Source organism: Tursiops truncatus, chromosome 4, assembly GCF_011762595.2.
Source record: "Tursiops truncatus isolate mTurTru1 chromosome 4, mTurTru1.mat.Y, whole genome shotgun sequence".
NCBI classification, from domain to species: domain Eukaryota; kingdom Metazoa; phylum Chordata; class Mammalia; order Artiodactyla; family Delphinidae; genus Tursiops; species Tursiops truncatus.
In genome coordinates, this window is record NC_047037.1 from 25,119,700 (window position 1) to 25,136,433 (window position 16,734).

The 16,734-nt window shown below is 36.7% G+C and overlaps 1 protein-coding gene across 6 annotated transcripts in view; it reads left to right on the plus strand.

The window, feature by feature from the left end:
• GK5 (glycerol kinase 5) overlaps positions 1 to 16,734 on the plus strand; it is a 78,103-nt gene that overhangs the window by 33,407 nt on the left and 27,962 nt on the right. For 5 of the 6 annotated variants that reach the window (XM_073803744.1, XM_073803745.1, XM_019934295.3 and 2 more), the window contains 7 exons: positions 4,195 to 4,326; positions 12,020 to 12,095; positions 12,665 to 12,726; positions 13,187 to 13,260; positions 13,465 to 13,525; positions 14,936 to 15,062; positions 16,268 to 16,372. In XM_073803744.1, the coding sequence (XP_073659845.1) occupies positions 4,195 to 4,326; positions 12,020 to 12,095; positions 12,665 to 12,726; positions 13,187 to 13,260; positions 13,465 to 13,525; positions 14,936 to 15,062; positions 16,268 to 16,372 (637 nt within the window). The remainder of the gene's footprint in view (positions 1 to 4,194; positions 4,327 to 12,019; positions 12,096 to 12,664; positions 12,727 to 13,186; positions 13,261 to 13,464; positions 13,526 to 14,935; positions 15,063 to 16,267; positions 16,373 to 16,734) is intronic. The other variant, XM_073803743.1, reaches the window with a different exon arrangement.

Below are 16,734 nucleotides of genomic sequence, written 5' to 3' on the forward strand. Positions count from 1 at the left end.
AAAAATACGGACTATGTCCAGAAAAGGTACAGACTATGTCCAGGTTTTATCATCTTTTGCTATAAAAATGGTTAATGGATGTTGAGATAGATAACTGGCTGACTGCCACAAGCTTTCACCATGATGCCTGGCAAATGATGATGCTGATGACTACAGTGACAGCCGTAGTAGCATCTCACTCTGAAGTGTGAGACTACCGAGTTAAAGAGCGAGACAATTTTCCAGCTCCTCAAATATGTTGAAACCTGCAATATTTGGTCTTACAATCAATATTGCATATTGATTGTTTTAATGCTTCTAATGCCGCACAGTTAAATGCCTTCTCAGTTAGGCTGCCCCTACCAGGTGGTGCATGGGGAGTGTCTGCAGCATCAGTTTTCCTTGATAAGTGTTCGGAGACATTAATTTTATATGAAAACAAACTTGAATACATTATAGAATATGACAGCAATGCACGAGTGAAACAAATCTGCCATAGGCCCACCCACAATGATTTTTTTTGTTAGTTAAATATATAAAAATGCACCTTGCTTTAATAACTTGTGAGGCTGAATACTGAGAGGTGCTGTTCATGGGAAAGATAGAGTAAGAGAGTTGAAAGTGGTTTTAAGGAAATATTGTGAACTTTGAATGATATAATTTAAAATTATACTATTTATAATGTGCAGTGTTATACTTTAATATATAATTTTAGTTTTTAATAGGTCAAGTCATTAGATGTTCCTTAAGTTAGTCAGTGAGGTGTTTAATAAAACTTTTATTCCTTTTAAAATAAATTGTGAAAACATTTATTTCTGTAGTATAAGCCCCAGATCTCAAATCGTGATGAAAAACTGACATCAAGCACAAAACTGAGCATTTAAAGCACTTGTCTACTTGATATTGAACAGGTATATGATATAAGTTTTGGCCTCTCTTAGCAGAGAAATGCACGCAAACAGACTCATGGAGTTTAGCACACAAAATTGCAGAGCTGGTCCTGCCAGTGAAGGAACCCTACCCTATAATCATCCTTTTCCAGATGCTTATGGTCTGTTGACTCAGGTTCTTGGAAATGTTTAGGGAGGATGTGCCAAAGCAGGCACCAAGGTCATGCGTTTAGCCAAGGCTACCCACAGGCAAAGTGGTGAAGTAATTGGGGCGTGGTGGCAATCTCCTGGCACCACAGTGTCCTCCAGTCACGCCCATGCTTCCTCTCACTGTTCCGATTCTTGCCTGTTGGTTGCTAAGGCTTCTCTTTGCTTTCAGCATAAAAGTCCCAACTCCTTACCAGAGTTTGACCCTGTCTCCAGCTCTGACCCCTTCCCAGACCCCTCTCTCCCTGAAGTTGCTAAGGATTAGGCTCCAGCTTTGTCAGCCCTCAAGCCCTTTCTTACCTGAAGGCCCTCGTATCTGCAAGGGGCTCTCTCTGCCACCATGGCTGGATCCTTCTCATCCTTCAGGGCCCAGCCTCACCACCACCTCCTCTGTGGGAGCCCTTCTCTGCCATCCTATTCATAGTAGCACTCCTCACCCCCCCAATCCGATCTCTATTACTGTCCTTTATTTCTTTCACAGCACTCATCAAATTTCAGAGACTCTGAGATGTACATTTCTTAATTGAAGTTTTAATTGAGGTCATTGCAGATTCACATGCAGTTGTAAGAAATAATAGAGATCCCTTACAGGCTTTGCAGTTTCTCCCAGGGGTAACATTTTACAAAACTATAGCATAATGTTACAACCAGGATATTGACATTAATATAATCCATAGATCTTATTCAGATTTCCCCAGTTTTACTTGTACTCAGTTCCATCTGTAGGTATGTGTATGTGTTTTAGTTTCTGTACAGTTTTTTCCATATGTTCACGTATCTGTCACCGCACGGATGATGAACAGACGCGGAACTGTTCCATCACTACAAGGATCCCTCCCTCATGTTGCTTTTCATAACCACATCCACTGCTCTCCTGTGTACCTCCCCACCCTCTCCCATCCCTAGCTCCTTGCAACCACTAATCTGTCCTCCATTACACATTTTTCTCATTTCAAAAATGTTATATATGTGGAATCATGCAGCATAAAACATGTTTTTGATTTGCTTTTTTCACTTAGTATGATTCTCTGGAGAATGCAGGTTGTTACATGTATCAATAGCTTGTTTCCTCTGTATTACTGAGTTGTATTCAGTGGTACAGATGTACCACCTGTTGAGGGACATCTGTGCTAATTCCAGTTTGGGGCTATGACAAATAAAGCTGTTATGAACATTTGTTTATGGAATTTTATGTGAACATAAGTTTTCATTTCTCTGAGATAAATACCCCAAGAGGATGATTGCTAGGTTATAGGGTAACTGCATGTTTTATTTTGTAAGAAACTGCCATACTTTTTCCCCAAGTGGCTGTACCATTTGCATTCCCACCAGCAATGTATGAGTTATAAGACATACATTTTTTTTTTCCAATTTTGAAAAGGATGATTTTTAACTAGGATACATTTTTTAATCATCAGGGGTTTTTTGGTCATTTTAACCATAATTTATATCTTACAATTATGTCATAATTTAACTAGCAGGATTTTTTACTTTTTTGCTAGTACATTAAATAGTGGTTCATCTTACAACCAGTGTCTTCTTAGATTATCTCATTTATTGATTTGATTACGTATTTGTCTGTCTCTTCCCACTAGAATGTAAATTTCAAGAAGGCAGGGATTCTGCCTCTTGTTCACTCTGTTTTCTCAGGACCTAGCACACTTCTTGGTACATGGAAGGTACTCAATAAATATTTGTTAAATATATGAACAAAAGTGTTCCTCGTTCATATGTTGACTAAAAGTGCAGGTATTAGAACTCTTAGTACTTTTTGTGTGCCCCTGCCAAAGTATCTGCATTTTAACAGAAGATCCCTGAAGGATCCTAAATCTAGGTTTTTATACGGAAAAGTATAAAAGTATAAAAGTATAAAAGAAGTATAAAAGAAGTTCTTCTTATGGAAGAAGAACTCATTTCAGTTCGAAATGTTTCTTAACATATAACACATCAGAAGAAGGATTCTGGGTGTTCACCTTAAATACTTTAAAAAAGTCTTATATTTAATAAGTAATGTAAAATATAAGGAAGTGCAGAAGGTTTGAGTACTGAACAGGGTGAAAAGGACGGTACAGACTTTCAGGTATAACGATGAATAAGGTCTGGGGATCTAATGCATAATATGGTGACTAGTTCATAATACTGTATCGTATAACTGAAATTTGCTAAGGGAGTAGAGCATAAATGTTTTCACCAAAAAGAAAAAAAGGTGAAAAAAATTAAAATGAGCCTCATTGTTCAAAAAAAAAAAAGACAAAACTGAAATGTAGAGAGAACTGAGTCTACACATTTCTTGATTGATGCATTATGCTAAAAATGAAAGAAAAATAAATTTATTTCTATTTTAAATAAATAAACCAAAATCTTTCCATTTATTTTGGGGAGGGGTGGGAATAATAGGAAAAAATGCATAAAGTAGGTAAGTTCTCTATAAATGAATGTTTTGTCCAACATCAGTTTCAGAAGTTGAATTGTCCATCTGCGTCCTTCTAGTTAGGTAGCAGGATAAGGGTTCATTTTGTTGTGGTTTTTTTGGGTTTCTTTAGTATGTCTTACAAACCTTAAAACTCAATGCTAGTTTTCTGTATAAGGCTTTTTTTTTTTTCAGCTAAAGGTTTTGCATACGAAAAAGTAAATTGAAAACTGTATGTTTCATCTTCAATCATTAGATAAATATAAATAGTATTAAATAAAATCTCTTATCCCAAATTTTAAGCACTTAATGTGTAGGGGGAGCTTCCCTTCTGAGTTAATACTAACTTGATTAAAAATATATTTCTAATAGAAAAATAGCCTTCTCCCTTGACTCTCTACCTTTACTTCCATAGTTAAAAATAGGTAAAGAGGTAGAAAATAGTTATTTTTAAAAGACTTTTATAAGTACTTGAGCCTCTAGTGTTTGCTAAAGAAGTTCATAGTAGATGTGTCACATTTCATAATTTAGAATGCAAATTGTCCTCTTAGGGTGCTTTGCTCGATCTCCTTAAGTGCTGAGAACACTTTATAAGTAGTTAAATAAATTGTTTGCTATTGGGTTTGTTTGCATGTGTATGAAACTTAATATAGAAACATCAAACACCATTAAATGCATTTTCCTAAAATATCTTTTTTTTTAAAATAGCTCATACACAGCTCCTGCCGAGTGCTGCACTTTTTCACTAGAAGTAAACGATTTTTAGCAGCCAGTTTGTTCACTTTCACAACCCAACATGTTTCTTTGAGATTGGCCTGGATTTTGCAGAACCTGGCTGAGGTAAGGAAAGAGTGTGTGTGTGTGTGTGTGTGTGTGTGTGTGCGTGCGCGCACGCGTGTGTGTGTGTGTGTGTGTGTCTAGATTACAGGGATGAAAAAACTGCAAGGAATAAAGATAATAATTTGCTTATTTGAGGGAAAATTAAGTGTCCACCACATTGGGGTGGAAGACAAGGAATCCTTACTCAGTTTGTTTTTTTAAAACCTTTTTATTGTGAGTCATGGCACATATAGAAAAGTGAACAAAACAAAAATGTACCACTCAGTGATATTTTGTGGAGCAAATATCTGTGTAACACTACTCGAATCAAGAACTAGAACACTGTGGCACTATGTATTACATTTTCTTTCCACTTTTACAATTTACATGTTTATTCCTCAACACTACACTCTAGCTTTCTTTGCCTGAATATTTTTGAAATTTGTAAATGGAATCATACAGTGCTTATTCTTTTGTGTCTGACTCCTTTTGCTTAACATATTTGTGAAATATGACCAAATTTTATGTAAATTAATTTCCTTATATTTTCATTGCTATTTAGTGTTCAGTATATGATTTTGCATAGTTTATCCATTTATCCATTTTGTTCATGTACATTTGAGTTATTTCCAAATGTACATTTTGGGCCATTATGAATAATGCTATGTAAATGCATTTCTGCTGTATCTATACATGGGAATGGAATTTTTAGGGCATGAATGTGTATATATATTTTCACCTTTAGTGGATAATATCAAACATTTTCCCACAGTTTTTGACAATTTACACACCCCTCATCAGCGAAGGAGGGAATTTATAATTTCATTTACCATCATAATTGATATTATCAGTCTTTTTTTTTTTTTTTTTTTTTTTGCGGTACGCGGGCCTTCACTGTTGTGGCCTCTCCCGTTGCGGAGCACAGGGTCCGGACGCGCAGGCTCAGCGGCCATGGCTCACGGGCCCAGACGCTCCGCGGCATGTGGGATCTTCCCGGACCGCGGCACGAACCCGTGTCCCCTGCATCGGCAGGCGGACTCTCAACCACTGCACCACCAGGGAAGTCCTATAAGTCTTTTTAATTTTAGTCATTTTGGTGGGTAGGTAGTGATATTTCATTGTGGTTTTAGACTGGATAAAAAAGCAAAATCAAACTATATGCTGCCTTATGGGAGACATACTTTAGATTCAAACATACAAATCAGTTAAAAGTAAATGGATGGAATCTATGCAACGGAAACAGACTCACAGACATAGAGAAGACAGGCTTGTGGTTGCCAAGGGGAAGGGGGAGTGGGGAGGGAAGGATTGAGTGGTTGGGATTAGCACATGCAAACTATTATGTATAGGATGGATAAGCAACAAGGTCCTACTGTATGGTGCAGGGAACTATATTCAATATCCTGTAATAAACCATAATGGAAAAGAATATGAAAGAGAATGTATGTATATGTATATAGAATCACGTGGCTGTAAGGCAGAAATTAACACAACATTGTAAATCAACTATACTTCAATAAAATATTTTTTTAAAAAGCAAATGAGTGGAAAAGATTTCCATGCAAACAGCAACCACAAGCTAAGTGACTAATGTCAGACGAAACAAACTTTAAAAACAAACAAAAAAAATGTTGCTAGAGAAAGTAAGGGCATTTTATAAGAAGAAGTCCATTCATCAGAAATATATAACAATTGGGACTTCCCTGGCATTCCAGTGGTTAAGACTCCACACTTCCACTGCAGGGGGCACAGATTCCATCCCTGGTCAGGGAAGATCCAGCATGCTGAGCTGCGCAACCAAAAAGTATATATATGACAGTAATGCACATAATAACAGTGCTCCGAAATACAGGAAGCAAAAACTGACAGAACTGAAGGTGTAAATAAACAGTTCACCAGTGGTAGTTAGAACAACTAGAGAGAAGATCGACAAGGAAATAGAAAACTTGAACAGCATAAACCAACTAGACCTAATAGACATTTATGGAAAACTAATAACAGCAGAATATACATCCTTCTTAAGTGCACATGGAACCTGCTCCAGGATAGAACATATGCCACACCATAATACAAGTCTCAATAAATTTAAAAGGACTGAAATTATACAAAGTATTCCTATGACTACAAAGGAATGAAATTAGAAGTAAGTAGCAGAAAGAAATTTGGGAAGTTCAAAAATATGTGGAAATTAAACAAAGCACTTTAAAATAATCAATGGGTAAAAGAAGAAGTATCAAGAGAAATTAGAAAAATTTTGAGATGAATGAAAATGAAAACACAGTATACTAAGATATGATGTAGCAAGAGTAGTCTTTACAGGGAATTTTAGAACAAGACTATATTACATAGAGAGACTACATGAAAACAAATCTAATATTCTCTCTTAAGACACTGGAAAAAGGTGAGCAAACTAAACCCAAAGCAGGCAGAAGGAAAGTAATATAAAGGCTAGAGTGAAAATTGATGAAACAGAGAATAGAAAAACAGTTGAAAAAATCAACAAAACCAAAAGTTGGTTTGAAAAGATTAGCTAGACTGACAACGAGAAAAAAAAAAGAGAGAAAGATCCAAATAACTGAAATTATGAATGAAAGAGGGAACATTAATTCCAACTTCACAGAAGTACAAAGCTCTATTAAGCAATACTATGAACAAGTGTATGCCAAATTAGATAACTTAGATAAAATGGAAAACTTCCCAGAAATGCACAGACTACCCAAACTGACTCAAGAAGACACATACAAGCGGAATAAATCTTTTGTCCTTTAAAAAAATTAGTACATGTTAATTTTAGAGGAGTTTTAGGTTTACAGAAACATTGAGCAGAAATTACAGAGTTCCCATATTCCCCCCAACACGGTTTTCCTGTTATTAACATCTTGCATTAATATGCTACATTTGTTGCAATTGATGAATCAGCAGTAACACATTATTATAAAATATTATTAATGTAATGTATCTATGATTACAGTGTCATACAAAATAGTTTCATTGACTAAAAATCCCCTGCACTTCATTTATTCATCCCTCTCCTCTTACCCCTGAAATCCTGGCAACCACCGATTTTTTTTTTTAACTGTCTTTATATAGTTTTGCCTTTTCCAGAATGTTGTATAGTTGGAATCATACAGAATGTAGCCTTTTCAGACTGGCTTCTTTCACTTAACAATATGCATTAAAGGTTTCTCCATGTCTTTTTGTGGTTTGATAGCTTATTTCTTTTTACCACTAATTAGTATTTCATTGTGTAGATGTATCACAGTGTGTTTATCCAGTCAGCTATTGAAGGATATCTTATTGCTTCCAGTTTTTGGCAATTATGAATAAAGCTGCTGTCAACATTTGTGTGGAGGTTTTTGTATGAACAAATTTTCACCTCGTTTGGGTAAATACCTAGGTATGTGATTGCTGGATCATATGGTAAGACTATGTTTAGCTTTGTAAGAAACTGCTAAATTGTCTTCCAAAGTGGTTGTACCATTTTGCATTTCTACCAACAGTGAATGGGAGTTGCTTCACATCCTTGCTAACATTTGATGTCAGTTTTGGATTTTAGCCATTCTGATAGGTGTGACATAGTATCTCATTGGTTTAGTTTGCAATTCCCTAATACAGGGGTCCCTAACCACTGGTACTGGTCGGCGGTCTGTTAGGAACGGGGTTGCACAGCAGGAGGTGAGTGGTGGGCAAGCGAGCGAAGCCTCATCTGCTGCTCCCCATCGCTCGCATGACCGCCTGAATCCCCCCAGCCGCCGTCCATGGAAAAATTGTCTTCCATGAAACCGGTGTCTGGTGCCAGAAAGGTTGGGGACCCGCTGCTCTAATAGCATATGATGTAGAAATGTGACTCTTCTCTCATTTCTTTTCCTTTGCATTGACAAGGACCTCCAGGATATATTGACGAGAAGGGATGACTACAAACATCCTTTTCTCATTCCTGATCTTGGAACAAAAGCTTTCAACATTTCACATTTAGTATAAATTTCTTTAGCTATCCTTTATCAAATTAAGGAAATTCTCTACTTTTCCTAGTTTGCCAAGACATTTTGTTATGACTGGATGTTGACTTTATCAAACACATTTTCTGTGCTTATTATCTAGATGTGACAACCTGCTTGGCGTTTGTAGGGCATCTTAAATTCATTGTTTGATATCTGTTGTTGATTTGGAAAATTTCTCAGCCATTATCTTCAAATATAAATTTCTGCTGCATTCTGCTTATCTTCTTTCCTTCTGAAAATCTGATTACATGTATGTTAGACCTTTTGACTAAATCCTTTTTGTCTCTCACTCTGTCTTACGTATTTTCTATTCTTTGGTCTCTATGAACTTTATTCAGGATATTTTCTTCTAACCTTTCTTCCAAATCTCTTATCTCTTTGTTTCTAATGTGCTATTATGAAAACCCGTCCATTAAGTTCTTAATTTTTTTAGTTCTAGAATTTCACTTGTTTTCCCCACATAATTAGCATCGTATTTTAAAAGTCCATGGCTATTAATTCCAGTATCTATAGCTCCTATGGACTGTCTCTTTCTCCTCCCCCCACCCCCTGCAATGTTCTCTTGTTTCCTTGTATGCCTGGTTACTTAATTGGTTTTTTAAAAAATTTTAAGCCACTTTATTGAGGTATGATTATTGGCATACAAATAGCTATGCATATTTAATGCATACAACTTAATGAGTTTGGTGAACCCGGCTACTTGTTTGTATGTATGTGTGTGTATATATATACATATATATGTGTGTGTGTGTGTGTATATGTGTGTGTATATATATATGAACTAGACATTGTATTTGTGAGCTTGTGTGTAGAAATTACGAGAGCCTTAACATATGTTGCTCTGGATAGGATCTATGTATGCTTCTTCCATTCTTCTATGCACCAGCATTATCTCAATTCAATTTAATGATTGAGATGGTTCAAAGCTGAGTTGGAGTTCCTATAAGAGCCCATCCTTCTAGTTTACCCTTTCTCCGAGGGTAGAGCCGTTTGGAGTCTTAACCCAATGTGCAGAGGATTGCCCTTGGTCCTCCTACCTTAGGAAGCCCTGATACCTACTCTGTGTCCATCTAGCCTCACAAGGGCCTACTACCTATCAATCAGAGGGCCTGGCTCTCAAATATTTATTTTAATAAATTTATTTATTTTATTTATTTATTTTTGGTTGCATTGGGTCTTTGTTGCTGTGCGCGGGCTTTCTCTGGTTGCAGCGAGCAGGGACTACTCTTCGTTGTAGTGCGCGGGCTTCTCATTGTGGTGGCTTCTTGTTGCGGAGCATGGTCTCTAGGCATGCAGGCTTCAGTAGTTGTGGCACCCAGGCTCAGTAGTTGTGGCGCACGGGCTTAGTTGCTCCGCGGTATGTGGAATCTTCCCGGACCAGGGCTTGAGCCTGTGTCCCCTGAATTGGCAGGCAGATTCTTAACCACTGCGCCACCAGGGAAGCCCTCAAGTATTTTTTGAATGAGCAAATGAACTTACTACCTGGCACACATTATTGCTACTTGCTGAAATACAGATTAACCTTTGTCTAATCTGAAACAAATTTTAGAATCACAATTTCTAAATTTAAGAAGAGTTTGAAATCTAATAATATTACTTTAAGTACTCCATATTTAAGTGGTATAGTACTTGACTCTTCAAAATACTAGTTATAAGTAATCTACAAATGACTTCTTTTTTTGGAACTCATGTCATCTGTCTTCTTTTTTTTTTTTTTTTTTTGCGATACGCGGGCCTCTCACTGTTGTGGCCTCTCCCATTGCGGAGCGCAGGCTCAACGGCCATGGCTCACGGGCCCAGCCGCTCCGCGGCATGTGGGATCTTCCCGGACCGGGGCACGAACCCGCGTCCCCTGCATCTGCAGGCGGACTCTCAACCACTGCGCCACCAGGGAAGCCCATGTCTTCATTTTATTGATCCTTTCTACTGTTAAAATATGATTCATTCTTAAATGTCTCCATTTGCTGTTTTTTTAAATCTCATTTATTTAGCAAGCTTTATTTTTTTAACATCTTTATTGGAATATAATTGCTTTACAGTGTTGTGTTAGTTTCTACTGTATAACACAGTGAATCAACTATATGCATACGTATATCCCCATATCCCCTCCCTCTTGCCTCTCCCTCCCACTCTCCTTATCCCACCCCTCTAGGTGGTCGCAAAGCACTGAGTTGATCTCCCTGTGCCATGCAGCTGCTTCCCACTAGCTGTCTATTTTACATTTGGTAGTATATATATATGTCATATTCCATTGTATATATGTGCCACATCTTCTTTATCCACTCATCTGTCGATGGACACTTAAGTTGCTTCCATGTCCTGGCTATTGTAAATAGAGCTGCAATGAACATTTTGGTACATGACTCTTTTTGAGTTATGGTTTTCTCAGGGTATATGCCCAGTAGTGGGATTGCTGAGTCATATGGTAATTCTATTTTTAGTTTTTTAAGGATCCTCGATACTGTTCTCCATAGTGGCTGTATCAATTTACATTCCCACCAACAGTGCAAGAGGGTTCCGTTTTCTCCACACCCTCTCCAGCATTTATTGCTTGTAGATTTTTTGATGATGGCCATTCTGACTGGTGTGAGGTGATACCTCATTGTAGTTTTGATTTGCATTTCTCTAATGATTAGTGATGTTGAGCATCTTTTCATGTGTTTTTTGGCAGTCTGTATATCTTCTTTGGAGAAATGTCTATTTAGGTCTTCTGCCCATTTTTGGATTGGGTTGTTTTTTTGATATTGAGCTGCTTATATATTTTGGCAATTAATCCTTTGTCAGTTGCTTTGTTTGCAAATATTTTCTCCAGTTTTTTTTTTAACATGTGCTATATGAAAGGAACCCTCCTAGTGCTGGGGTTATAAACGCAATCTAGTTCCTGCTCTTAAGGAGCTTAGGGAAGTAATGATGCTATGAGATAATGGCTATATGGAAGTTGCCCGTGTGGTACTGGGTTAGGCACACCCAAGAAATGCTAGTCTTGAAGGACAAATAGGAGTTGAAGAGGTGATCAAGTAGGATTTGTGGAATTGTTTTCCAGTGAGTTAATGATATCTTTACAAGCATGCCAATTTCTCTATTGGCTAGTTTAAAGAGGTTTTGATTCTTTTGTTTCTTTTGGTAGATTTTTTCTGTGACATTCCAGGTAAGTAATATTTTAGGCTTTAAAGGCCATGAGGATTCTTTCACAAACAGTCTGCCATCGTAGCATGAAAGTAGCCATAAATAATACATAAATAAATGAGCATGGCTGTGTTCCAGTAAAACTTTATTTAAGGACATGGAAATTTGAGTTTCATATACTTCTCATCTGTCACAAGGTATTCTTTCTGTTCTTTTAACCACTATAAAATTACAAAAATGTTCTTAACTTGAGGTACAGACAACAGGTTGGATTTGACCTATGAGCCATACTGTGCCATCCCATTTTAGACTTTCTATATTTAGACATATTTGTATATCTAAACTGAAAAAGAGATACACTTTGTTTTTTTCATCACAAAAGTAAACATTCTTGGTGTAAAACTAAAGCCTTTCATACCCTATAGTAATTGCTTAGAACCATTGGGGGTAAATTCTAGAAATTATTTCTCTGTGTATATATTAATTTTTATAAAAAATGGGATTATATTGTATTTAGTGGTTGGCACTTAGTCATGCACTTAATAATTTAGCCTTTTGAATTGATTTTGTGCTGTTGTGTTTTCAAGGTGCGAAAGGCAATTGAAGAAGAAAATTGCTGCTTTGGGACTATTGATACCTGGTTGTTACATAAGCTCACAAAAGGTAAAGATGATTTGATAGATCTGTATCTCAAGTAAGTGGAATTTGACTGACAGAAATGACTTATCTGAAAAAAGTGGAAGTTTGAAACTTTTTCCCCCATATCCCAGACATACTGTTTCTTTGGTACCGTGGTTACTTCATATTATACTAAAGCTAGATTAATTTCAGATTTATTCTAAGAGGAGGGTGATTTTAAAATTGTGATGAAACCTCAAACATAAGACCGAGGAACAGTCGTAATTTCGAGAGTGGTAAGACTTGAGTTCAATTCCTAATCTACCACTTTGCAACTATACCTATAGTATAGCTATAGGTAATCACGTTGCTTCTCTGAGCCCCTTTCCACATCTTTAAACTGGGAATCATGATATGGAAATGTGCCTGAAAGTGCTTTTGTAAAGTATAAAATTTCAAAAAGGTTTAGTGGGAAATTGCTTTGGAGACTTTGCACTGGAAATACACATTTTGGAATGAATTTGAGGGCAGACAAAGGTTGAGACTATAAACTAGGGATAGGTGTTGATTTATACTACCTGATCATAAATAAATTGTTTCCAATATAAATTTAGGTTCTGAATTTGCCACAGATTTTTCAAATGCCAGTACAACTGGACTTTTTGACCCATATGAGGTAAAGTTTTTTTCCCTTCTTTTTTCTTTTTGAATTTATTTATTTTACTTTTGGCTGCATTGGGTCTTCATTGCTGCTCACGGGCTTTCTCTAGTTGTGTCGAGCGGGGGCTACTCTTCGTTGCGGTGTGCAGGCTTCTCATTGCGGTGGCTTCTCTTGTTGTGAAGCCTGGGCTCTAGGCGCGTGGACTCTAGGCGCACGCGGGCTTCAGGAGTTGTGCACGTGGGCTCAGTAGTTGTGGCTCGCAGGCTCTAGAGCGCAAGCTCAGTAGTTGTGGTGCGTTGGCTTAGATGCTCCTGGCATGTGGGATCTTCCCAGACCAGGGCTCAAACCCGTGTCCCCTGCATTGGCAGGTAGATTCTTAACCACTGAGCCACCAGGAAAGCCCCTTCCCTTCTTTTTGAGTCACCAATTTTTCTGTAATTTAGCTTGGATTCTGATGACATGTTTCTGTGCTCAGATGTGTTGGAGTAAGCTCATCACCTCCCTGCTTTCAATCCCGCTCTTTCTGCTGCCTCCCGTGAAGGATACAAGGTAATAATGAAAATCAGACATAGAAACCAGCAAAATTGTCCCTGAATTCACCTGGCCTGTGTGGGGAAAAGCATCTTATTATACGTTTGAGGTGCTTGTATGTTCATTATGTAACTTTTTGGCCTACGCTAAAAACAATTTGCTGAATTTTAGAATTAATATTTCTAGAGCTATAACTTACTTTTTAACCAATTTTATTTGAAGCCACAATTTTGGATCAGTGGATGAAGAGATATTTGGCGTGCCTATACCAGTAGTGGCCTTGGTGAGTAGAAAACTTGAGGGCTTCTCCTTGTATAGTATAAACTAAATGAATGTATATGAATAGTTAGGATTAGATTTTAGAAACAAAAAAGGTCCTTGCAGAATAAAGTTAAAGTATCTTTTTTCTTTTTAACTTAAAGGGTTCTCAATATAATCAGAAGTGTTCTCCACTTTCTGGAAAAGGGACCCGTGGGCCAGTGTTCTATCATGGAAATATTTTATAACCTTTTCTGACTTCTCTATATATAGTTTTTCAGAAAACTGTGTTAAAGTTTTTTAAAATGTTGTATTTTGAGTAATGTGTGGCTTGTATTTAATACTCTGAGATAAAAAACCGTGATGGGGCCAATGCTTAGTTTATATATGACATAGTATAATGATAAACCGTGATAGGGCAATTAAAGTAAAGAAGAAATATATTTACATTTTATAAAATCCTTCATCAGCATCTACTTAGCTGGTAAAGAATTTGTGGATGAGTGAAAAATTAGCTGTTTCTGATTTTTGAGGTTTCTTTCTTGATTATAGAAACTCAGATCTTGCCTTTAATTTCCTGTAACAGCTTAAACAGGAGGTATAGAGCATCTGTCCCTAGATGGACAGTCACTATGGTAGGTGGAGAAATCAAGTGAGGGGAGGGGAATTAAATTCTCAAGTTACAAATTCCTGGAGAGGATCAGTCTTAGTAGGCTCAGGTTTAGATTAAGGCATGGCTAGAAGACATAGATTAGTGAGAAAGCATTCTTCAGATGAGTTTTGGTCCTTAAAATATTGCTGTATATATATATCTACATGTAGTTACATTAACCAAATGTGATAGGGAAGTCCCTGGTGGTCTAGTGGTTAGGATTTGGCACTTTCACTGTCATGGCCTGGGTTCAATTCCTGGCTGGGGAGCTGAGATCCTGCAAGCCGTGAGATGTGGAAAAAAAAAAAAAAAGTTATAATTATTTTTAACAAAAATGTATGTTTGGGAAATGTATAGTTTTAACCTACATCTACTTATACACCTATCTCTCTTATTAAAAGAGAAATTTGTGTGGCCAGTTATTTTGACTAATGAATGAAAATGCTTGCAAGTTGCAAATGAACGATCTTAGTTGTTTTTTTCTGGACAAATTTTTTTTTTCTGGGCAAATTTTATTCTGACTTTTATTTCTAAGATTATTCTTATGATACTTAAAAGTGGTAAAGTAGGTAGACTGCTGAAAATTCCTGAGACACGTTAGTTATCCCCATAACGTTAGTCCTAGAGAGACTCCTATCATATAGTTGTTGCTCTCTGTTTCCTTTTTTTAAGGAAAAGGAAATAAAATGGTGAACCATGAGAATACAATAAGTAAGACAGTGGGATACAGTGAAATGGAACACTGCTAAGGGCCCAAGGTCTTATTTTGAAAGTTTTTGGCAGGTTGCTGACCAGCAATCAGCCATGTTTGGAGAATGCTGCTTCCAGACAGGAGACGTGAAGTTAACCATGGGAACTGGGACATTTTTGGATATTAATACTGGAAATAACCCTCAACAGAGTGTTGGAGGTAGGTAGTTAGAATATATCCTATTTATTAATAAAATATCCCTTCTTTTTACTTGTTTAACTTTTGTGACACTATTTTCTTATTTTATATTAAGGATATTGTCTAATATTTTTCATTATTCTTCTTAGAGACAGTTAATCCCCATTTCCCTTTTTTCTTAAATTAAAAGCACTAAAAAATGAGAAAGATTTTAGGGAAAAGTTCAGAAAGACTGGGGTATTTTGGTCAGCTTTCCAAATATTTACCTATAATACATGTTATATTTGTTGAAAACATCTTTCTAGGCCTCTAAAATTTGTTTTATGTGTTAGAATTTCTTCTTTTTGCGATACTTTTTGGCGGTGGTACTTCTCAACTAGTGATCCATGCATATTTAGGGTTTTAATGACAATTGCTAAGCATTTGCTCTCTCTAATGGAGGAAATCCTGGAATGCACAAACCAAGAAATTTAGATTGTGTAACTACACCCAGGAGAGCTTGGGGCTCTTAGTCTGAGCTCTGGTCTCCTAACATGGTTACTAAGAGGTGGATTTAAAAATGTTTTTCTTGCCTTTCATCCCCCCTAAAGTTCTTCCTTTTTCCCTAACTGGGAAAATGAAAGCTGGAAAAATGATCATTATAAAAATTAAATTAAATGAAAAAAAAAAACAGAAGAATGATTATTGTTTCTATTTAGGAACGTTGTTTAGAAACTACAGATAGGGGACTTCCCTGGCAGTCCAGTGGTTAAGATTTTGCCTTCTAACGCAACAAATTCAATAAAGAGTTAAAAAAAATTAGTAACTACAGATAAATCCAATAGCATGGTTAGTTGTCTGACAAACCAATCTCATAATAACCTTTAATTTCTCAATTAAAATATTGTTTCTGTGTTTCTAGAGACACAGATATGCTTGTAGCTACTAAAAGCTAATATTTATTGTTCTTTTTCTATGCCAGGCACTGCCCTAAGTCCTTTTTCAGTTTATTTTCACAGAAGCTCTCCGAGGTAGACCACTTTACAGTCGAGGAAACTGAGACTAAGAAACTAGAAACTTGTAAGACCACAGCTAGAAAATGAGAGAGGGCTGGGATTTGAACTCAGGCAGTCTGACTCCACAGGCATGTTGCTAGTTTTTGAGATAAACAAATTGTTCCACTGTAGACTTCTCTGTAATTAATTCACTATTTATTGTGTAACTTATATTGTTTATTTGTTTTTAAGGCTTTTATCCATTAATTGGGTGGAAGATTGGGCAAGAAGTGGTGTGCTTAGCTGAAGGCAATGCAGCAGACACCGGTACTGCCATACAGTGGGCTCAACAGTTAGGTGAGTTGTCTGTTTCAACAGATTTCATAGGCCAGACATAACTCAGGAAAGCCACAGGATCACAGATCAGCACGAATGGATGATTCAAATGAAACGAAATAAAATGACGTGCTAGAAGAAAATACAGGATGTTATTTTTATGACACTGGGATGGTAAAAGGCTAGGCATTAAAGCCAGATACCATAAAGAAAAAGAATAATAGATGTAAGTATAGAAAACATTAGAACGTGTAGGGAGAGATGCTGTAGCAAAGTTGAAAGACAAACTGGTAAGGACAATTTGTAGCATATGTTAGAAAAATTTAAAAAGATGAACAAAAAATTGGACAAAAGGCAGAGGAATAGGTATTTTTTAAATCAAG